The sequence below is a fragment of the Ammospiza nelsoni genome, chromosome 23 (genome assembly GCF_027579445.1).
Source record: "Ammospiza nelsoni isolate bAmmNel1 chromosome 23, bAmmNel1.pri, whole genome shotgun sequence".
Taxonomy (NCBI): domain Eukaryota; kingdom Metazoa; phylum Chordata; class Aves; order Passeriformes; family Passerellidae; genus Ammospiza; species Ammospiza nelsoni.
Genome location: NC_080655.1, coordinates 7,203,317 through 7,224,897, shown reverse-complemented (window position 1 = coordinate 7,224,897; position 21,581 = coordinate 7,203,317). Strand labels below are relative to the sequence as shown.

Genomic DNA, 21,581 nt, shown 5'->3' with positions numbered 1-21,581 from the left:
ATACTGGTGGGCTCTGCGGATCTCCCACCCCAGGACACCTCGCACCCCTCTGCTCTTGGGGCTCCCAAAAGCCACCCCATGCCTCTCTACAGCGCCCCATGGCACGACTGTGGCCGTCCACGTCACCCCATGTCACCCCACTGTCCCCTCCCTGGGGGTCCCGGCGGGGTTCTGGTGCCTTCACCCATTTGGGGGACCCTATAGCACTTCCCCCATGAGGAGGCGTGCAGATAGAAGTCAAAGTTCCGCTGCTCCCTCACTCCACCCCTAGGTACCCACTCCCACGCGTGTGACACCCTGCGGACGCCCCACATCCTCACCCCACCCATTTTTGATGCCCACGCTCAATTCCCCGCATCCCCTAGGCGTGTCCCCCAGCCCCCGTGTGCGCACACACATGGAGCCCTTATACAAACCCCACTCCTGTATTTGGCATTTTAGGTGCTTGGGATGGGGAGGACACGGTGGGGGCACGAGTGGGGACACACGTACAAAAGCCGTAACGAGGCTCCGGTCCGAAGCGGGTCCCTAAGGCCACGTTGGGGGCGCAGGGGATGGGCCGTGGGTACCCCCCCTTCCCTTCACAGCTGTCCGGGGCCGGGGTGTTCGTGGGTGCCCCTCCGGCCCGTCACAGCTCCCGGGAGGGCTCCGGGATGCGAGGGTGCCCCCCGTCCTCTTACAGCTCGCGATCGGTGCTGCTGGATGAGGTCTTGAGCGGGACCGAGTCGAATCCATCCGGCATCCGCTGTGGGGTAGGGAAACTGAGGCCTGGAGCCCCCCGGCGTGGGGAACTGAGGCACAGAGCCCCCCTTGGAGTGGGGAAACTGAGGCCCGGAGCACCCCCGGGGTGGGGAATTGAGGCATGGACCATCCTCAAATCCCACCCCCACCACGGCTTTTGCGGTGGCTGCTCCAGGGTTGTTTCCGCCGCCCACCCCACCCCTCACCTTGGCCGTCAGGGCTTTAAGTTTTCCAAAAAGTGACATTTCGGTGGCAAAGAGCAGCTCGTCCTCCGCGTCCTCCCCCTCCATGATGGCGCAGCTATCGGGCGACGTCGCGTCGGTCTCCCGGGCCGCCGCGTCCATCACCAGCTTGGAATATTTGTATTCCAACCTGGGAACGCAGGCGGTGCCATCACCTCCCCGTGACAGTGCTAGCCCCCGTGTCCCCAAATCCCGCCGCCAATTGCTCACTTTTGAGTCTTTTTCCAGAAATAAGCGGCGAGGGCGGCCAGCAAGACGGCCACGCCCGTCCCAGTGGAAATTCCCACTTTTAGCCAAAAATCCACGCTCCGGCACGCCTGGATCACCTGCGGCGGCAGGCCGTCTCCGCCGTGGCACAGCCGGGGCTCCCGCCACACGTAGGTGGTTTTCTGATGGGGGGAAAGGGGGCTCAGGGGCCGCAGGAGCCGCTGCCCAGCCCGGGGCACGGGGCGGTACCTGAACGCCGCCGATGCAGGCGCCGACGATGGGGCGGTGGTGGGAGCTGGAGCAGCGGGGACATCCCTCGGCCGTCACCCACAGGAAATGGAAGGTGCAGCCGTCGCAGGTGCCCTCGGGGCATTTGCTGGGGAGGGACAAAAAGGGGGGGCTCAGGTGACGGTGACACTCCAAAGTGGGGATTACAGCTAAGGTGACACCCCAGGGTCGGGACAGCATGACAGCAGTGTCCCTAAATTGAAGCACTCCAAAGTATCTACCGATGACAGCAGGGGATCTTGGAGGTTCCCAAACCTCCCCCGGAACTCCTTTGTTTCACTGCCAACCTGAGTACACGCAGGGCGCCCGTGACACAGCCGGGATGACACCTCGGGGTGAGGGAATCTGACGCCATATCAGTGTCGTCCCCAGAGCAAAGCACCTCAAGGGACATGCCCACCCGTGACAGCAGGAGATGTTTTGGGTCACTTTGGGAGACCCCTAAGCCCCCCTTGGTGTCCCCAGTGTCCCACCGCCCCACCCCCCCCACCTGGGAACAGCCAGGGTGACGCCTCAAAGTGAGGGACACTGACACTGTGAGTATGGTGTCTCCAAAGCAAAGCACCCCAGGGATATGCCCAACCCTGACAGCAGGAGATGCTGTTCACCCAAAACCCCCCTCAGGGTTCCCCGTGTCCCCTCCCCACCTCGGGACAGCCAGGGTGCCAATGCCGACACGCAGGGGGTCACAGCGTAGGCGGATGGTGGTGGCCCGGCCACCACTGCAGGGCTGTGTCATGTCGTTGGACCTGCCAGGGGACATGGGGGGTCAGGAGGACAGTGGGGTACAGTGTGGGTGTCAACCCCCTGTCACCTGCCTGCACCTGAAGAAGAAGATGATGTCAGGCAGGTCAGGGTGGCTGGGGGGGAAGAGCTCTGGGGGAGACACGATGCCGTCCAGCACGGAGCTGGTGGTGACACCTGCAGGGAGAGAGGGGTGTCTCCAGTCCCACTGGGGTGTGTTCCAGTCCCAGTGTCCTAGTGCCACCAGAGGGTCCCAGTCTTACTAGGGTGTCCCAGTGCCACCAGGATATCCCAATCCCAACAGGATGTCCCAGTGTCAGTGTCCCAGTCCCACCAGCATGTCTCAAGTCACACCATGGTGTCCCAGTCCCACTGGGGTTGTCGGTGACATATACCAGTGACAATGTCCCAATCCCAAAAATGGTGCTCTGTAGTGTCCCAATCCCACCAGGGTGTATTTCAGTCCCATTGGGGTGTCCCTGTGGCACCAAGGTATGCCAGTGCTGCTGAAATGTCAGTGCCAGTGTCCTAGTCCCAGCAGAGTGCCCCAATCCCACCAGGGTATCCCACTCAGTGTCACTGGGATGTCCTGGTCCCTGTGCCACCAGGCTGTCCTAGTCTCAACAAGGTGTCCCACTCTCAGTGCTGCAAGGTTGTTCCAGTTCCTGTCCCACACGTGTCCCAGTCCCCCTGAGGAGTCCCAGTGTTGGTGTGCCAGTGCCACCAAGATGTTCCAGTGTCTGTCCTGCCCATGTGTCTCAGCGACCTTGGGGTGCCCCAGGGTGTCCCCCCTCCCTCCCTGCTCACCCAGCAGGTGGTCACCCAGGCTGACAGGCTGAGAAGACACAGCGGCGCGGGCACCGGTGACATCGGAGGGCACCAGAATGGCCTGACACACATAAGAGGTGACCACCCGGGCAGGGCCCCCCAGACCTGCCGTCACATTGTCAGCACATGAGGCCATTTTCCTGCCCTGTGGGGACATACAGGACACACGTGTGTGGAGTGAGACTGTGTGTACAAGGGACTGGCATTTGTGTGTGCAGGGCCATAGGTGTACAGGTGTGGCTGCACAAGTGCCCATACGTGTTTACACGAGTGTTCACATGTGTCTGCACAACTGTGCAGGTGTGTTTGTGTGACTGTGCACAAGTGATTGCACAAGTGGGCGGGTGTGTATGTGCAAGTGTGACAGTATGTACACCTGTATTTGCACACCTGCATGTGGGAATGTGTGTTTGCATACACGTCCTTGTGTTTGCATGACTACGAGAACATATGCACATGTGTGTCTGTGTCTGCCCACCTGCATGCCCCATCCCGTCTGTGTGCCCAGGTGTGTGCCCGTGTTCGCCCATGCAGATGCCCATGTGTGCATGTGTATTTGTGAGCCCTCCTGCCCATGTGTGCCCACCTGTGTTCCTGTGCCCACCCTCCTGAGTACCCACCCATTGTACCCTTCTTTGCACTCGTGCTTGTGCCCACCCACTTGTGTGCCCACCTGTGTGCTTGTGTTTGTACTCATGTGCCTGTGAGTGCACACACCCCCTGTGTGCTCGTGTTTGTACTCATGTGCCTGTGAGTGCACACACCCCCTGTGTGCTCGTGTTTGCCCTTGTGTTCCTATGATCAGCCCCCATGAGCCCAGTTGTGTTCCCATACATTCATGCATGATCCTCTGCTCTCCTGTGTGTGCCCTTGTGTGCCTTCCCAGGTGTATTCCCATGTCTGCAGGCATGTTTCCATGGCCTCCTGCCCATGTGTGCCTACTCTCCTGAGTGCCCACCCACGTGCCTGTGTTTGCACTCGTGTGCCTGTGCCCACCCCTGGGTGTGTTCCCATGTGTGCACACGTGTTTGCCCACACGTCTCTCACCTGGTGCCCACAGAGGCTCAGGCGGAAGTGATGGCTGTAGCGCAGCCCTTTGGGGGTGAAGCCGGGCCCTGTGCCCACCCCAGCACCTTGGCCCAGCGATGGGAACTCGAAGTGCAGCATCCGGCCTGGCAGTGCCAGTGCCAGGCTGCAGTTGTTGTAGCATAGTGATCGCAGCTGGGAACAGGGACAGGGAGCTCAGGAATGGCCATGCCACCCACTGGGGACACCCTTGTGGGGGACTCTGGAGAGCTGGCACCACCCCTGAGAGACAGCAGGGCCATAGTGGCACCCACCAGGGTCACTCACTGCCACCCACCAGTGTCAGATACTGTCACCCATCTGGGATGGCTGGGAGGGGCTGGTGTCATCTCTCTGGGGACAGCTGGGGGACTGGCATTACCCACCCAGGATTAGACATTGTCACCCACCTTGCCATCCACCCAGGATTGCCACAGGGTTGGTGTCACCTCCCTGGAGATGGCCAAGGGGGGCAGGCATCACCCACTCTGGGTTAAACAGTCACCCACACTGCCACCCATCCTGTCATCCACCCAGAATGGCTGTAAGGGGCTGGTGTCACCTTCATGGGGACACAGTGTCATGCACCCAGGATGACTGGGGGAGGCTCGTGTCACCCACCCGTGATGGTGTCACCCTCCTGGTGCTAGCCAGTGCCACCATCTGGGACATCCTGGCTCTGGGGGAGGCTGGTGTGACTCCTCTGGGGCCCACTGGCATCACCCATGGGGACATTTATGGACACTTGGACCCCCTACCATCCCCAATCACCTGGTTGCTGCGTGTGCCAGGGCCACAGGGGTGGCAGGTGGGCGTCCCGTCGGAGGGGTGGCCCCGCAGGTAGGTGCCAGGCGGACAGGGCTGGCAGGTGCCCGAGCTGGGGTCCACGGCACTGCCAGGGGAACACGGGGCACAGGACCCAGTGGGCTGGGGGGCACAGCGGCGGCAGAAGGAGGCCACCCCCCCCTGCACATTGGTGACGTTGATGCTGTACAGCTTGGCCACATCACTGGTGAACCGCCGGCCCTGGCACCGAGAGCACCATCACCATCTGCCCCCCACCCTCCCCCAGATCCCCCAAAGTGGGGGCCCTCCAGCCCTCTCAAAGCAGGGCCCCCTGTCCCTCACCGCCTCGTGGTAGGGGGTGCGCTGGAAGGCCCAAGTGAAGCTCATGGTCGCGTTCTTCTCCACCAGGTAGGTGTAGGATTGTTTCCCTGTGGAGCCTGTCCATGTCTCCACCGGAGTGTTGGTGTGTGAGTTGACACCCTGTGGGGACGGTGGAGGTGGCACTACCCAAGTTCACTGTGCCCCCCCCCCCCCCAAACTGCTGTGTCTCCCCACTCACCACCATAAAGTAGAGCTCACAGCCAACGCTGCAGAACGTCTCGAAAACGAAGGTGATCCTGGCCACCTCCCTGCTCTCTGTGTCCTCTAGCACTGGGCTTGGAGGGCTGGAGACAGCGTGGGGACACTGCTAGCTCTGCTCCATGGCTGTGTCCCCCCTGCTCCCTGGTGGTGGCCCCCACCTCACCTGAAGCCAGGGACCACCAGCGTGAGGATCATGAAGTCGCTGTCAGAGGCTCCAGCTGCCGTGTAAATGTAGTCCCCAGCTACCTCCCAGCCTGCAGGGGTGCAGTGACACTCAGAGAGGTCCCTGGCCGTGCCCCAGCAAGGGACAGGGAAGGGACAGCCCTCTGCCACTACCTGCAATGCCCTTGTACTCGAAGTTGATGCCGCTGAGCACGGTGGTCTCCATGTTGGGGGGCAGCACGTTCCACCACTTGTACTCCAAGCCCAGCACTGGCTCAGTGCCCTCTGGGCAACTGAGACAGGCTGGGGAGAGAAGGCAACAGCCCTGCACAGGGGTGGCACCCACCTCCCCCTCTGTCAGCTTGGTGTGCCCTGCTTACCCCTTGAGGCCAGTGATGGGGACAAGAGGGGACAGCCCTGCACTAGAGTGGTACCACATTACCCTCCCTGCAGCTTGGGATGACCTGGTAACCACCTCTTGGGGGCAATGGTGGAGACAGGAGAGGACAGCTCTGTACTGAGATGGCACCCATCTTCCTAGGCAGCTCCAGCGATCCCAGTTACTCACTGGGGACAATAACTGGGATGTTCTCACTGGATACATAGGGACAGCCCTGCACCGAGGTGGTACCACTTTTCTCTCTGTCAGCTTTGGGTGCCTTGGTCACCACTTTGGAACAATGATGGGAACAGGATGGCACAACCCTGCAATGAGGTGGCACTCACGTCCCCCTGGTAGCCCCAGAGACCCCAGTTATTCCTTGGGGACAGTGGTGGGGGTGCCTTATTGGAGCCATGGGGACAGGAAGGGACAACCCTGCACAGGAGTGGCATCTACCTTCCCCCAGCAGCTCAGGCTGCCCCAGTCACGCCTTGGGGACAATGACGGGGCCACCTTACCGGAGCCGTTGGAATAGAAGCCATAGGGACAGGGCTGGCAGGTGCTGCTGTTGCCTTTGGCGAAGCCAGGGTTGCAGGGGGGGCATCGTGTCTTGACCCCCGAGGATGGCAGCCGGGTCGCCTGCGGCAGCTCCTCACTGCAGATCTTGGGCTCTGCCCACTTGTACATCAGCTGGGTCTGCCGGGGCAGCGGGTGAGCTGGGGGGGACACGGGGGACAGGGGGCCCACCCCGGGCTGCCCCTGCATTACCTCCCCACGGGCGTCGCAGGCCGTGTGGGTGTAGAAGAAATCCTTGTCCGTGCAGGGCGGGCGTGGCTTGCAGGACCCCGAGCCGGGCTCTGCCGAGGGGGAGCACGGCGGGTGAGCCAGCACAGCCCGGGGACCCCAGCGCTGCTCCCACCACGCGGGGTGTCCTTGTCTTCCCTCCCAGCCAAGGGGTAGTGGGTGCTCCCTACTCCCCACATCATCTCTCCCTCCCCCAGGGCCACTCCTGCAGTGCAGATTGCGGGGACAAAGGGACCCCTAAGAGTGTCCCCCCTCACCAGCGTAGGTGTCAGGTTTGTCAGGGGTGCCAACACCGTCGCCACCAGGGGATGTCAGGTCACACCTGCTCCCCAGATCACCCCTTCCCTTCCCAGGGTCAAATACTAGAGGGACAGCTCTGGGCGGGGGGAGCCCCGGGTGTCCCCTCTCACCGGCGTAGGTGTCAGGGTCGCAGGGTTGGCAGGCGGTGGCCCCTTTGCCAGAGAAGGTGTCAGCGGGACAGGGCTGGCAGGCGGCTGAGCCGGCAGCGGGGGCGAAGGTGCCGGGCTTGCAGGGGAAGCACTCCGAAGTGAAGGCCACCCCTGAGAGCGGGAGGAGTCTCAGGTAGCGGGGAGGGTGGTGCACGACCCCCGAGACCCTCCTTCCTGCCCCCACCCACCTGTAATGCCGATGTTCCTCACCAGCACCGGTTTAGGCACCTTGGACCAGACGGAGAAGGCGGTGGTCCGCCAGTACAGCACGTTGTTCCCACGGCTCAGCTCCACCTGGGAGAAGGATCCCGTGGGATTAGGTAATCCCACTGCCAGGGATGGGTTTAGCACCATGGGTGGGGGATCCCGCTGCCGAGGAGGGGGCGGCCACCAGTGGAGGGGGGTGTGCGGCACCCCCGTCTGTCCCCACCCATCGCCCCCTCCTCAGCCTCGTGGAGCATCTTCGTCCCACGGGAGGGACAAGAAACGCCGGGGCAGCACCGAGGGACCTCCCCCCGGTGTCACCTCCCGCCGAACACTCACGCTGTGGAATTCCCAGCCCTTCTCTGTTGTCCGCATCCAGCGGGACTCCTCCACCGTGGGCTGGCACTGGTCGTTCTGCACCTGCAGGGAGAGTGTCAGGGACCCCATGTTCACAGGGAACCCTGCATGTCCCCATGGACACACCCCCATGCTCCCAGGGACCCTCCATATTCCTAGAGACCCCTCCTCATGTCTCCGTGAACCACTGCCATATCCCATGGGGCTCCCCTCATGTCACCAGGGACCCCTCCATGTCTGCAAGGATCCCTATGATGTTCCCAGGGACCCCTCCCATATATCCAGGGTCCCCTTCCCCATGTCCCCAGAGACCCCTGTTACATCCACCAGAGATCCTGCCATGTCCCCTGGGACGCACATCATGTTCTCAGGGACTCCTTCCACGTCTCCAGGGACCCCTGAGGAGTCTCCACAGACCCACTCAGGTCACAAGGGACCTGTCCCATGTACCTAGGGACCCTTAATGCCATCTAGGACCCTCTCCCATATCCCCATGGACCCCTCCATGTACCAAGAGACCCCTCCCATGCCCCCAAGGACCCTCCCACGTCCCCAGAGACCCATATCCTCCACCCCTGTCCCCGTCACCTACGAAGAATTCGAAGACGATGCTGCTGTCAGGGTAGATGTACTCGAAGGTGACAGTCCCCGACTGTTTGAGGCTCACAGCATACATGAGGGTGGCTGTGCATTCATCTGTGTTGGAGGCCACGTAGTCCCCCAGTGGCACCCACGTTGACCTGGGGCAAGTGATATATCCTGTCACAACTCTTGGCAGGCAGGACAAGGATTGTAGGGACAGCTGGAAGGGTACCCAGGAAGCAGGGGAGAAATGGGGGGCACAGGGCTTGGGCACATCTTAGGGACATGGCAAGGTGTGATGGCTAGCCACATCTCCCTCGGGAGAATCCCCCGGCTCTCTGAGAGCCGTGTGGAGTGTGGACTGCAAGGAGAAGAGGATGGGGTCCCCCTGTTCTGGGAATGTGGCTGGATGAGGAACACACTACTGGGAGTAGGGAATGCATAAGAGGGGCATCAATGGAGCAGCGTGGTGGTGCCAGTAAAACTGAGGGCTTGGTGGTTGTTGGTAAATCTGGGAGGGTTTCTTGGTTGTTGGTATAACTGGGAAGGCTCAGTGGTGTGGTACAACCAGGAGGGTTTGGTGGCTGTTGGTATTTGTTGTATACCAGTGGCTGCTGGTACAACCAGTTGGTGGGAAATTCAGTGGCAGCGGAACAACTGGGAGGGCTTGGCAGCTGCTGGTACAACTGAGAGGCCTTGGTGGCTGTGGTACACTAAAGAGGGTTTTGTGGCTGCTGGTGGGATGTTTAACGGCTGTGCAACAACTGCAAGGGTCTGGTGGCTGCCAGCACAACCAAAAGAGCTCAGAGGTTGCTAGTGAGGATCAAAGGACTGTGGCAGAAAAGGCTCTCGCTGGTGGCACGGGGGTGTGAGGACCCCCATGGGTCCTTTCGAGACCCTCATAGGAGCTCTGGGGACCTCCATGGGTGCTCCGTTCCCAAGGAATATTGATGTGGAAGTCCCATGGGGTTGGGGTCCTGCCACTTCTGGGGAATGGGGGATGCTGCTAGGTGTTCCCCTGCTGTGACCAGGGTGCCCCTGTAATGCCCTGCTGGTGTCACCTCCCAGGGCAGGATGACAGAAGGGTGTCGGGGCAACTGGATGCACAGGGGTGTCACACCCACCCTGCTCCCTGTGCCCCGCACCCAGTGCTGACAGGCCAGGTGCCCGTGTGCTGGCGTCACAGCCAGTGACACCGTGACTCACGCGGTGCAGTTCTCTGCCGCATCACCAAAGCCGTCATCCACCTCCAGGTTGGTGGCCACGTTGGCGAAGCCATGGGGCACCTCGTCCCACTCATCGAAGCGGACACCAGTGCCCAGCGAGTAGGTGCCCGCAGCGCAGGGCCGGCACGTCTGCGTCTGCATCTCCAAGAACTCACCCGCCTTGCAGGAGAATGCTGCCAATGGAGACGGGGGCACAGGGCATGGATGGTCACTCCCAATCCTCCTGGTGCCGCTACAGCCTCATCACCCTCAGCTCTGCATTTCCAAGTGCTCCAACTGTTGGAGGTGCTGGGATCCCCAATTCTTACCACTTCACAAAGGCAACCCCCCCATCCATGAGTTTTGGTACCTGATGCCCAGCTCTGCCCAATCCAGGCAGGATGTAACACTCTACCATGGAACCGGGGGCACCTCCAGGCTTTGGGGGGCATGTGTTTGGGATTCCCATCCTGCTCATCCCTCCTGGTAAGTTTGTGTGAGGGGGATTCTCACCTTTCTCAGCCATCCTGGTGCATGTGTGTGTGGTGAGATTGCCATGGCTCTCATTCCGTTTGGTGACTGTGTGTGTGATTCCCCTCCCATCCTCGTGCATGTCTATGTATGATTTCCATCCCTCTTATCCTGTCCTAGTGCCCATGTGTGGGATTCCCATCCTATCCCATTATGTGTGTGGGATTTCTATCTCTCTCATCCCATTCAGCTGAGTGAGTGCTCATCTTGCTCATCCTGTCCTGGTGCATGTGTGGGATGAGGGGATTTCCATCCCAGTGTGTGAGATTCCCATTCCTCTCATCCCATTCCATCATTTTATGTGTGATTCCCATCCCATCCTATCTGTGTGTGCATGTGATTCCCATCTGTCTCATCCCATCCCAATGCCTGTGTGTGTGTGGTTCCCATCCCTCTCATCCCATCCCAGGGAGTTTCTGTGTGTGTGATTCCTATTCCATCCCATCCCAGTGCTTGTAGCTCTTCTACCATCCCACTGATCCCATTCCATCCTCCTGCCTGCACTGGAGCCAACAATGGCTGTGCTTGTCTCCCCACTCTCTCCCTCCCCTCGCCCTCATTTCCCATCCCTGCCATTCCCACCCCCCAGCCTAACCCCTAGCCATTCCTGGTGGCAATCTTACAGCATTCAGTGCCCCTGACAGGGTCAGGCAGGCCAGTGCAGAGTCCAGGTGTGTGTGGTACAGCCACCCTCCAGCGCGATCCTGAGCTGTCACAGGCTGTGTACTCGTAGTGGTACTCGGACTGCAGGAAACACAGAGGGAGCGTGCAGGGAGCTGTGCCCCGGGCTGCCCCTGCACCCTCTGCTCCCTGACAGGGGCTGGCCCCTGGGCCCAGCAGTGCCTTCAAGGGATGGTTTTGAGTTAAGGTGTGGCAATGTCCTGTGGTGCCCAGGGCCTGGAGAGAGGGGCCTGAGAGGGCGTTCAGAGTGGGGGGATACTGGGGCAGGGGAGAGTTCAGTGTGGGGGGGGGATCCTGGAAAATGGGGGTGGATTTGGGGGGGAGATGCTCTGGATTGAGGGGAGCTGGGGACCAGAGGGATGCTCAGAGTGGGGGAGGATTGTGGCAGGGGGAGGGGGGGGCAGTTTGAGAAGACGCTGGGAAATGGGGGTGCTGTGCGTGGGGGGATGATCTGGCTGGGGTTGCCCAGGAGCCTTGGAGCAGCAGCAGCCCTGCACCCCTCCCTGGTGTGAAGGGGAACCCCTGCGCCCCCTCCATGCTCCTGGGATCACATGGCACTGTCACGCCCCTTGGCACGGCTGTGACACACTTTGCTCATCAAACAGCTGTGGCAAAACCCGGATCCAGCCGGGGAGCAGCCCGGGCACAGGGCGGGAGCACAGGGGGGACCAGGAGGAACCAGGAAGTGCTGGAGACAGCAGAGGCACCGTGACCCCCCCATCCTCCCACTGCACCAAGCTGGGATTGCCTTAAGGCCGGTGAGGAGACGCCAGGGACAGACGGCGTGGGCAGGGTGAAGGACACATCTGGTGGTGGTGTTGGGGTTTGGGGTACAAGGGGAGCTCCCCACCCCCCGCAGCAGCGCTGAGGTGTCAGAGCCGGTGCTGTGGCTTCATGCTCCCGGCGGCTGCTGGAGCGTGGCAGGTTGATGAGAAAACAACTGCTTTGATGTTCCCATCAGCTGGAAACACAGCAATGGGGGCGGGGGGGGGGGGAAGAGGGGGATGGGGGGGTGTGAAGGGGAAAAAGGGATTGGAGAGGTAAAAGGGGGGTGGAGAAGGAAAACTGAGGACAGAGAGATGCCTGCAGCACCCCCTGCCCATGTACAGGCAGCATGGAACCCCCCTGGCCCTGGGATGGGGACACAGAGAAAGGTCCCCACCACCCTGGGGGTACCCGGAGAGTCACTCCAACTTTCAGCAGCCCTGAACTACCACATTACTCTCAGTCCTGAGGGATTTCCTTGGGGAGAGGGTATTTTTTTTTCACTTCCTAAACTTTTCCATGTTTTCATTAAATCTACATAAATTGACCTAATTCAGCCCCAGGGTGGCTCTGGGGGTGGAGGGCACCCAAAACTGCCACTGTAACTCTGCTCTGGCCAGGGGAGGGAGAAGGGCTGTCCCTTGTGAAGGACAGGGTACACCTCCTCTGGGGGACTGATCGCTCCTGGGGCAGGTGCCAGCCCCAGTCTATTGTTTCCAGCTCTGGATCATGGAACACGGACAAAAATAATTGGATCAGAGAAAAAAAAAAAAATCCTGGCCCAGATTAAAAGCAGACGCGGGTCTGAGGAGGGGGGAGGAAAACTCTGGGGAGGGGGGCAATGCAGACAACCCAGGGAGAGCATTTGGGGGTTCACCCGCTGTCCCCAAGGTGGACAGATCCTGGTGAGTGACAGTTTTTCTTCACAGAATACCATGTGCTGGACTGGGAATGACACGTGGCCGTTGGGATTGCCCCCCCCCCCCCTGCTCCTTGTCACCCCCCAGCAGCACTCAGGGAGACCCCAATGTGTCTGAGGGGTAGGGACTTAGGGACCATGATAGGGTGACACCAGTTGGGGTCCCAAAGGAGACCGTCGGGCTCTGGCCGAGCCACTGGGAGCAAAGACTGCTCCCTGGGCCCCCAGGAGGTCGGCCACTCCCTCCCCCCTACAGGAGACACCCCATCCCCAGTGCCACCGGGATGCCCGACCCCCACCTGTCCCCTCCTTGTCCCCCCCATCTCATAGGGAGCGGCCTTCCCGTGCTCCGGGACTCCGTTTCATCGGTGTGCGGGGGAAATTTGGGGGTGGTTGTAGCGGGGCCGGTGTGTTATCGGTTGCCCACCCCCATCCTCCCCGCCCCCCGCCATTCCCGGTGCCGGTACCTCCTTGCAGACGTGTAGCTGCTCTCCGGTGCGTCCCGGTGACACGGTGACAGCCAGACACAGCGCCAGCGGCATCCACCGGGCTCCGGTACCGGCCATGGCGGCGGCAACGGCGGCGGCAACGGCGGCAGCTCGGCCGGTGCGAGCACCGGCGCCGCTGCCCCGCCCCCGCCAACGGCCCGGCCTCCGCGCACCTGCCGCTACCTGCCCCCGCCCCCGGGAACGGGAACAGAACCCCCGGGAACGGCACCGGGCAGCACCTCCGAGAACGGACACCGGGAACGGTGGGAATGGCACTGGCCATCGCCCCAGGGAACGGGAACGGGCAGTGGAGCACGAATAGACTCCCTTGGAACGGCAACTGGCATCGCCTTCGGGAACGCTTGCCATGAGAGCGGCACCGGGAATCGGTATCGAGAATATTATTCATGGGAATGGCACCGCGCATCGGTATTGGGAATAGAGACACGGGAAGGGAACTCCCGGGAACAGCACGGCCAAGGTTACACCCGGGAATGGTATCCTGAGATTGGCGCCGGGCACCGGCACCGGGAGTGCTATCCGTGAGAACGCCGCCGGGAACCCCATCATCCTTGGGAGCGCATCCCCGGAAACGGGACTGCGAATGTGATCTCCGGAACGCGTTCCCGGGAACGGCATCGGGAATTTATCCTCGGAACGGATTTGGGAATGTTACGCCAGGAACAGCACCGGGACCGTCGCGGGGCATCACGCCCCCGGAACAGCCCCTCCTCCCGCCGCCCGGGGCTGGGGCGGACCGGGACACGGCGAGGGGCGGTCAAGAGCCCCCCGCAGCCTGGAGCTGCCTCCACCCCACCGGAGACTGGGTGCCACTCGTGTGCCCTCAGGCCATGTCCTCACGGAGCCGGGCCAGCCCCACTGTACTGGGGACAGGACACGGGACACATGTGGCTGCATATCCTGGGCATGGAGGACATGAGGGACATAGGGCGTACAGGGGACATAGGAACACGGGGGACACAGGAACATCAGGGACACTGGGAATACAGGGGACACGGGAGAATGGGGGACACCGAGGGACACGGGATACAGGGGATATCTGAACATGAGGGACGTAGGAACACAGCTGGTAAGGGGCTGCAGAGGGACACTGGGTACACAGCTGGCATGGGAATGCAAGGAGATTGGGGACACAGGGGGACATGAAGGCTATGGACAACACGGGAACACCAGGGACATGGGGAACATGGGCATATGGGGGCCACAGTCACAAGAGGACATGAGGGACAGAGCTGCTAAGGTGACACCGAGGTCTCAACTCTGGTGGCAAAGGGTCACCCTGTGGGTTAGAGGACACTAGTGACACATGTCCATCTGTGGTGACACAGGGATGCCAGCAAGTACCACGGGCAGGGGGGACACGGCCACAGGAAGGAAACATGCCCGTCCCTATGGCAGCATGGGGACAACCCCACACCTACTTGTGCCACAGCTAGAGACAGTGGCATGGGGTGGCCATGCCCCACGGCATCCACAGTGTCCCCCTGGCAGATGAAGCCTGCCAGGCACCATTAAGCTGGTGACCTCCTCTCAGAGGCCCTCTCCCCATAGCAAGGCCACCATCAGCAGTCACCGCAGCTGCTTCTCCCAGTAATGCCAGAATCACAGCCGCCCCCTTTTCACCTCTGTGGCTGTCCTCTCAGGCTCATCCTCTTGTCACCACCCCTCAGTCACCCACCCTTACTGTCCCCTTGGCATAACTATGGCCATCCTCTTGTATCACCACAGCTGTCCTCCTGTTATCACCGTGGCCATCCTCTTGTCAGCAGCATAACTGTACTCTTCCAGTTTCCACAGGGGCTGTCCCCTGGTTACCATCACAGCTTTGGCAGCACCATGGCTGCTCTTTTTGTCACCATGGCCATCCCCCAGCCTTCACCATGGTTGTCCCCTTGTGGCCATCCTCCTGTCACCATCACGGCTATTCCCATCCCCACACACTCCCAATAAAACACAGAGGCCGTGCTGCATGAAGTTCGTAGGTCTAATGAGTCCCCGGTGTCCCGCGGGGCCAGCAAGGTCCGCGCTCAGCTCACAGACGCGGCACGGTGCCACGACAGCCCCGCGTACAGCCTTTGTGCCGCACACAGCTGCAGGGCCCGGCGAACCACCGCCAGCACGGCCCGGAGCGTGCAGACCCCGCACGGCCAGCACGGAGCCCGCAAAGCGCGAACGGAGCCCGCGGCAGGGCGCATTTCCCGCCTCGCCGCGGGGCTCGGCTGGCTGGGCCGGGATGAGGCTGGGGCGGTTCGTCTTCCGCCGCTGTCGGGAGCGGCTCGGTGTCGGCCCCGGGGCTGCAGACGTGGGCGCGGGTCAGAATCGCAGGGCGCTCAGCGGCCGTGGCCTCGCCTATCTGATCGACTCATCCCGCCCGGCCCAGCCGCACAGCGCCCGAGGGCTTCGCGGCGCTTTCTTCTCACCTCGGCCCGGCGGGGCCCGGCCGATCGAATAAGATCAACGTGTAGGGAGGGAGGGTGGCTGGCGCCACACACACACACACACACACACACACACACACACACACACACACACACACACACACACACACACACACACACACACACACACACACACTCTCTCTCTCTCACCGGCGCGCACGCACACACACACACGCACGCGCACACAGCCACAGCCACTTCCGCTCCGGCCCTTTATCTACCGTAGTCGCGCCGAGCACGCCGGGAGGGCGGCGCAGAGCTCTGGCGCGCCCCCGGCCGATGGGAGGACCGCCAAGCACCGCCAAGCACCGCCGAGCGCCGCCGAGCGCCGCCCGCGTCTCCCGGGCACACGGGCGGCTCAGCGACGGGCGGCAGGCGGGGCCGGGCACACTCACCGCGGGCAGGGCACAGCCCTCCGTGCCCCTCGCTGAGGGGCTGTATCGCTCCCGGCCCCAGAGAGCTGGATGAACCGGGCCAGGAGGCTCCAATCAGCATTCCCCACCCCCCCACTTTATTTGCACAAATCCTCCTCACCCCAGGACTCATAACTACAGGAGCCCTCCACCCCATGGGAGGCAGCCTCCAAGGACCTCCTCACACACACCCAGTGGGAGCCTCAACCCACACCACAGGACCCCCAAGCAGGGCACCAACTCCACAGGAGCACCCCCAGCCCCACAGGACCCCCAGGCCAGCACTGCCACAGAGGAACCCCCACTTTATTTGCATGTGGTGGTCCAATATTTACAACCCGGGGGCGTCACCAACCCCCCACTGCAGGAGACCCCCCTGAGGGCCCCCCACGCTGCAGGGGCATAGGAAGATCCCACAGATCAGGGGGGACCCTGCCAGGCCCCTAGAGCCTGCCATGGTCTCACCAGCACCCTGCTCAGCATCAAGAGAAGGGGCTCACAACTCAGAGCTGGGTCCCCCAGTCCCGGGGGTCCCTTCACCCACTTCTCTACAGAATTAACGAGAAATCTTTTTCCAACAGTCTAAAGGTGCTCTGTTGGCCCTCACAGTTGCCCTTGGTGGGCTCAAGGAGAGTGATGGGCCATGATGGTGCCTGGGTTGCCACATGCAGGATCCAGGTTGCTGCCAAGGGCAGGACTAGGGGTGGTTCAGGGTCGGTACCAGGGTCTTCAGGATCAGTACCAGGGTCTCCAGGGTCAGCAATGGGGTCTCTGGTTGGTAATGGGACACAGGGGTCAGTACCAGGATCTCTGGTCCATAGTGGGATTGTTGGAATCAGTCACAGGACCTCTAGTCAGTCCCAGGTCTCTCTCAGGTTGCCAGCAGGTCTCCATGTGGTCACTTTCCCACAAGGACGTAGAAGGCCATGAGAAGACAGGACATGGACACAGCCACGTGCAGGCGGGTCCCAATCACAGCAGCTGTAGGTGGGACAAGGATGGGGTGAGGCCCCATGTCCCCATGCCAGATGCATCCTGAATCCCTGTGAGCCCATCCCAGACCCCATGTTCCCATCCCAAACCCCAGGGTTCCCATTCCCAATCCCTGTGTTCCTATCCCAGACCCCAAAACCCCCATCCCACATCTCTGTGTCCCCATTTTGGACCCAATGCTCCTGTCCTAGACCCGACCCCAGTGATCCCAGCACCCCCATCCTGTACCCCAGTGTTCCAAGTGCCCCCACCCCAGTGATCTCAGCACCCCCGCGCCATACCCCAGTGTCCCAAGTGCCCCTCACCCTTGTGGCAGACTCCCCAGACGCCCCTGCGCTCGGACAGGAGCCAGATGCGCAGTCGGGGCACCTTCCGCAGGTACGCACAAGTGCAAACCAGGAGCAGCCCGAACACCAGGAGCCCGTCCAGGGAATAAACTGCGGGGAGATCGGTCGGGGAGAGGTCAGGGGGAACTCCGGGCCCCTGCCCAACCCCCCTGCAAAGAGACCCCCACACTCCGTGTGAACAACCTCCCATCTCTGCCCCTATGAGGGGATGCAGACTCCCCGGGATCCCCCCGAAAGGGACTCACACTGCCCGTGTCCCCACCGACGGCACTCAGAACCGCCAGTACCCCGTCCCCGAAGGGTCACAGTCCCCCAGCCGCCTCCCAAAACTTCCTCTCTCTCAGTACTTCCCCCACATCAGCCCCTTCTGCCCCGCCGCCTGCCGGTACCTGAGTGCTCTCCCCATGGTGCCCCATCAGGCTCCCCGCCTTCGGAACCCCCAAAACCCCCCGTACCCCCCTCCCTCCATGGTCCTTGAGGCCCCGAACCCGCCCGGACGCCCCGGCCCCTCCACTCCACCACCAGCCATGGTGGCCTCAGGACCCTGTACAACCCCTCGTTCCCCCGTTCCAGCATTGGTTATGCCGGCCCCGGTTGTCCCGAGGCCCCCCTCGGTAGCCCTGGGCCCCCCGTTCCCACCGTTGGTCATGGCGCCCCCGCACCCCCCCGGCCCCCGCGGCGCCGACGCGACAGCGGAAGCGGGCGACAGGCACGGCCAGCCGAGCGCCGACCCGCGCGACGCGCATCCTGAGGAGCAGGCGGCCTCAATGGAGCGCCTATCGGGAAGGTGCGTGTGCCGCCCCGGTGCGGCCCAGCAGCCCCGGTGACCCGAGCGCCGCGGGAGCTGCCGGTGCGCCCGGCAGAGTGTGAACAGCCCCCATCCTGTCCCCAGTGACCCCTCAGTGTCCCGCAGTGCACTCAGTCCCCATTCCAGTCTTCCCAGTAACCCACCAGTACTCCCAGTAATCCCCGGTCCTCCCAGTACCTCCCCAGTGCAACCACACCTCAGTGACCCCCGGATTTCCCAGCAACTCGCAATCTCCCCATAACCCTGCAGCCCCCGGTATGCCCCAGTCCTCCCAGTACCTCCCCAGTGCAACCAGTCCCCATTGCAGCAACCCAGTAACCCACCAGCACCCCCAGTAACCCTCAGTCCTCCCAGTATCCCAGTACCACCCACGTGTAACCAGTCTCCATTCCAGCCCTCAGTGAGTTCCAGTCATCCCAGTAACCCCCCAGTACAATCTGACCCCCAGGCTCCCCTGTAACTCCCAGTCTAACCCTAAGGCCCCCTCTCCAAGCACCCAGTCCTCTATCCCAGTCCTTGCCAGTCCTCCCCAGTAACCCCCAGGTTCCCCAATGCCTCCAGTATTCCAGTCCTTCCCAGTAACATCATATGCCACCCAATCCCCATCCCAGTATCCCCCATAAGTCTCCCAGTTGACCCCCAGCGCGCCCAGTAACTCCCTGTATCTCCCATAACACCCAGTGCATCCAGTCCCCAGCCCAGTTTCTCCCGTAACCCTCAGCTCCCACAGCAACCCACACAATCCAGTGGTCCCAGTGCACCCAGCCCCAGTGCTCACAGTGCTCACAGCACCCCCAGGGCCCCCTGGGTTCTCAGTGCCCACCAGTGGTCCCTGTGTTTCCAGTGCCCCCAGCGGACCCCAGTGCCCCAAGGTCCCAGTCTTCCCAGTGACCCCAGTACCCACCGTATTCCCAGTGCCTCCAGTGGCCCCAATGTCCCCACAGTGGTCCTGGTGCCCCCAGCAGTCCTGGGTGCTCCCAGTGTTCCCAGAGCCCCCATCAGTCCCTGTGCTCCCAGCAAACCCCGTGCTCCCAGTGTTCCCAATGTCCCCAGTGTTCCCAGTGCCCTCAGCCAACCCAGTGCTCCCCAAGTGAGTCTGGTGCTCCCAGCACTCCCAGTAGACTCCAGTGCCTGTCCTGGAGTTCAGCCTGAGGACCCCTTGCCCTCCTTGGGTTCCAGAGCTAACGTGGAGAACATCCATTCTCCTGCTGCTCCCTTGCACCCATGCACCAGGGCCAGCCACAGCTCCCAGCAGGAGGGACATCAAGGGTTCATTTATTTGGTCTCCACTAGTGACATCTTGGCCAGGGTGACAACAAAGCCTCGAGGAGCAGCACAGTGCTGGGTGGCTGCTGGCACTAGGGCATGGGGCTGTGGGACCCAGGGGAACAGGGATGGCGCGTGATGGGTATCCCAAGGACAATGGGGATGCCAGGGGTGATGGAGACACAGGGACAATGGGAACCTGGATGTTATGGGGACCAGGGGGTGGTGGAATCCCAAGGGTGATGGGAACCTGGGGTCCTCAGGAGCAACGAGGAACACAGAGACAATGGGGATGCTGAAAGCAATGGAGACTTCAAGGAGTAATGAGGACCCTGAGCGATGATTAACACCCCAGGGGTGATGGAGATCCCAAGGACAGTGAAGACTTGAAGGTTATGAGGACACACAGTACAGTGGTGACACCTGGACTGATGGGGACCCCAGTGGTGTTGGGAACCCCACTGGGGATGAAGGGACACAGGGACAACAGAACACCAGGGGTGATGGAGATCTTGGAGTGAGGGAGACCCCAGGGACAGTAGGCACCCTGAAGGTGAGAGGGACCCTAAGAAGTAATGAGGACCTTGAGGGATAGTGAACCCCCAGGGGTGATGGGGACCCCAGGGACAATGAGGACCCCAGGAGACAATGGGGACCTGAGAGGTGATGGGCACTTGATGGGTGGTGGGTACTTCAGGGATAATGAGGACCCTAAGAAGTGATGGGAAGATGGGGTGGCCTGAGACCACAGGGTGGCCTGGGACAGGGACACTTGCAAACCGGGACCCTGAGGGTGCTGGGAGCAGCAGGTGAGGACTCTGAGCTGTGCCACCACATGACCACAGGGACTGGGGGACACAGGGGCTGGTGTCCAGGATCTCACCCTGTACTGGCATGTGGCTCCTCCCCATTCCCTGGTGACTCTGTCCCAGGTTGTGCCATCCCTTGTGGTGACCCCATCACCGATGACCCTTTCCCACTGGTGACTCCATGCTTCTGGTGACTCATCCCCTGGTGCTCCCATCCCCTGCTGATCCCCTTCCTCTCAAGAAGGTGACAGGAGTGATGTTCTCTCCCTGGACCTGGCCCCTGATGGCCACAGGAACATTATTCAGCCTGAGAAGGTGCCAAACCTGATATGGGAATCCTGTAGCCACCAGGACCTGCACTAGGAGCTACCCTTCAGCCATAGCAGGTGGGCATGGGAATGGGCTTGTCTCCAGCTGGGTGTCCGGGTGTGGTGGCTGGTTGAAGCCTGTCCATCGCTACAGGGGGATCCTGCCCTGGCACAGGGCTAAGCTCCTGAAGGTGCTGGAGAGCTGGCGGCTGAGGCAGCTGCAGGAGGAGCTGCAGGGATGCCCACCTGACCTGGAGCAGCAGCTGAGGAAGTGCCACCACAGACTTGAGGAGGTCTGTGATGCCCCTTTGTCCTTGTCTGTCTGTCCCAGCCTCCATCCCTGTATCCAGGCCAGTTCTCCTGCCTTCGCCTCACATTTCCATCCATTCATCCACCCATGTATCCATACATACGAGCATGAATCCATCCCTCATCCATCCATGTGCCCATGAATCCATCCCCCCATCCAACCTCCATACATGAATCCATCATCCATCCATCCATCCATCATCCATCCATCCATCCATCATCCATCCATCCATCCATCCATCCATCCATCCATCCATCCATCCATCATCCATCCATCCATCCATCCATCCATCCATCCATCCATCCATCCATCCATCCATTCAACCATCCATCCATCCATCCATCCATCCATCCATCCATCCATCCATCCATCCATCCATCCATCCATTATCATCATCCATCATCCATCCATCCATCCATCCATCCATCCATCCATCCATCCATCCATCCATCCATCCATCCATCCATCCATCCTCCACATGTCCATCCAGCTACATATCCATGTCTCCTTCCCTGGGGACAGACAAGTGCTGATCGGGCTGTTGGGGCAGTTCAGCTGAGGAATGTCCAGGGAAATTGAGGAGTAGCTGAAGGAAGCTGGTTGGGGTGGACACTGGTCAAGGGATGGCCAGCAGTGACCAGGTCGTGGTGACAGCTGAGGGAACACCTGTGTCAGGAGACAATCGGGTCATGGGGAGGGCTGGGGGAATCCCAACCAGGCCCCATGGCTGCCCCTCCTGCAGCACGAGCAGGAGGTGGCTGGGCCAGGGCCAGACCCTCGTCCCAGGTTCCTGCAGGTGTGGGACAGCCTGCAGAAGATGAAGCTGGCAGAGGCAGGTGCCTGACACATGTAAGCC

The 21,581-nt window shown here is 61.5% G+C and overlaps 2 protein-coding genes, 1 non-coding gene and 1 pseudogene across 6 annotated transcripts; 1 reads left to right on the top strand and 3 right to left on the bottom strand.

Annotated features, from left to right (window-relative positions):
* Positions 1–458: 458 nt before the first annotated feature.
* ELAPOR1 (endosome-lysosome associated apoptosis and autophagy regulator 1) lies at positions 459–9,822 on the bottom strand. Of its 3 annotated transcripts, XM_059487975.1 has the most exons (21): positions 9,630–9,822; positions 8,434–8,581; positions 7,824–7,904; positions 7,469–7,574; positions 7,242–7,391; positions 6,796–6,884; positions 6,546–6,723; positions 5,820–5,948; positions 5,647–5,737; positions 5,461–5,566; positions 5,244–5,381; positions 4,887–5,141; positions 4,098–4,271; positions 3,030–3,195; positions 2,303–2,399; positions 2,126–2,227; positions 1,440–1,566; positions 1,194–1,372; positions 948–1,113; positions 816–824; positions 459–784 (listed from the first exon to the last, which is right to left on the bottom strand). In XM_059487975.1, exons 1-21 carry the CDS (start codon positions 9,788–9,790, stop codon positions 677–679), a joined length of 2,760 nt encoding a protein of 919 aa, XP_059343958.1. In that variant the 5' UTR covers positions 9,791–9,822; the 3' UTR covers positions 459–676. The 3 variants fall into 3 exon arrangements, with proteins under 3 accessions (XP_059343958.1, XP_059343959.1, XP_059343960.1); XM_059487976.1 differs by lacking the exon at positions 816–824 and having other exon boundaries at positions 459–745; XM_059487977.1 differs by lacking the exons at positions 816–824; positions 6,796–6,884; positions 7,242–7,391 and having other exon boundaries at positions 459–745; positions 7,491–7,574.
* A 5,519-nt stretch (positions 9,823–15,341) lies between these two features.
* On the bottom strand, positions 15,342–15,629 carry LOC132083482 (small Cajal body-specific RNA 2). Its single transcript, XR_009419957.1, has one exon. It is a non-coding gene; the product is annotated as a small Cajal body-specific RNA 2 (non-coding RNA).
* A 540-nt stretch (positions 15,630–16,169) lies between these two features.
* Positions 16,170–17,923, bottom strand: TMEM167B (transmembrane protein 167B). 2 transcript variants are annotated; one of them, XM_059487871.1, is made up of 3 exons: positions 17,864–17,923; positions 17,183–17,314; positions 16,170–16,865 (listed from the first exon to the last, which is right to left on the bottom strand). In XM_059487871.1, the coding sequence occupies exons 1-3, from the start codon at positions 17,871–17,873 to the stop codon at positions 16,783–16,785; spliced, it is 225 nt and encodes a 74-aa protein (XP_059343854.1). In that variant the 5' UTR covers positions 17,874–17,923; the 3' UTR covers positions 16,170–16,782. The 2 variants fall into 2 exon arrangements, with proteins under 2 accessions (XP_059343854.1, XP_059343853.1); XM_059487870.1 differs by lacking the exon at positions 17,864–17,923 and having other exon boundaries at positions 17,183–17,414.
* LOC132083180 (protein FAM107B-like) lies at positions 17,872–21,569 on the top strand (annotated as a pseudogene).
* The last annotated feature ends 12 nt before the right edge of the window (positions 21,570–21,581 follow it).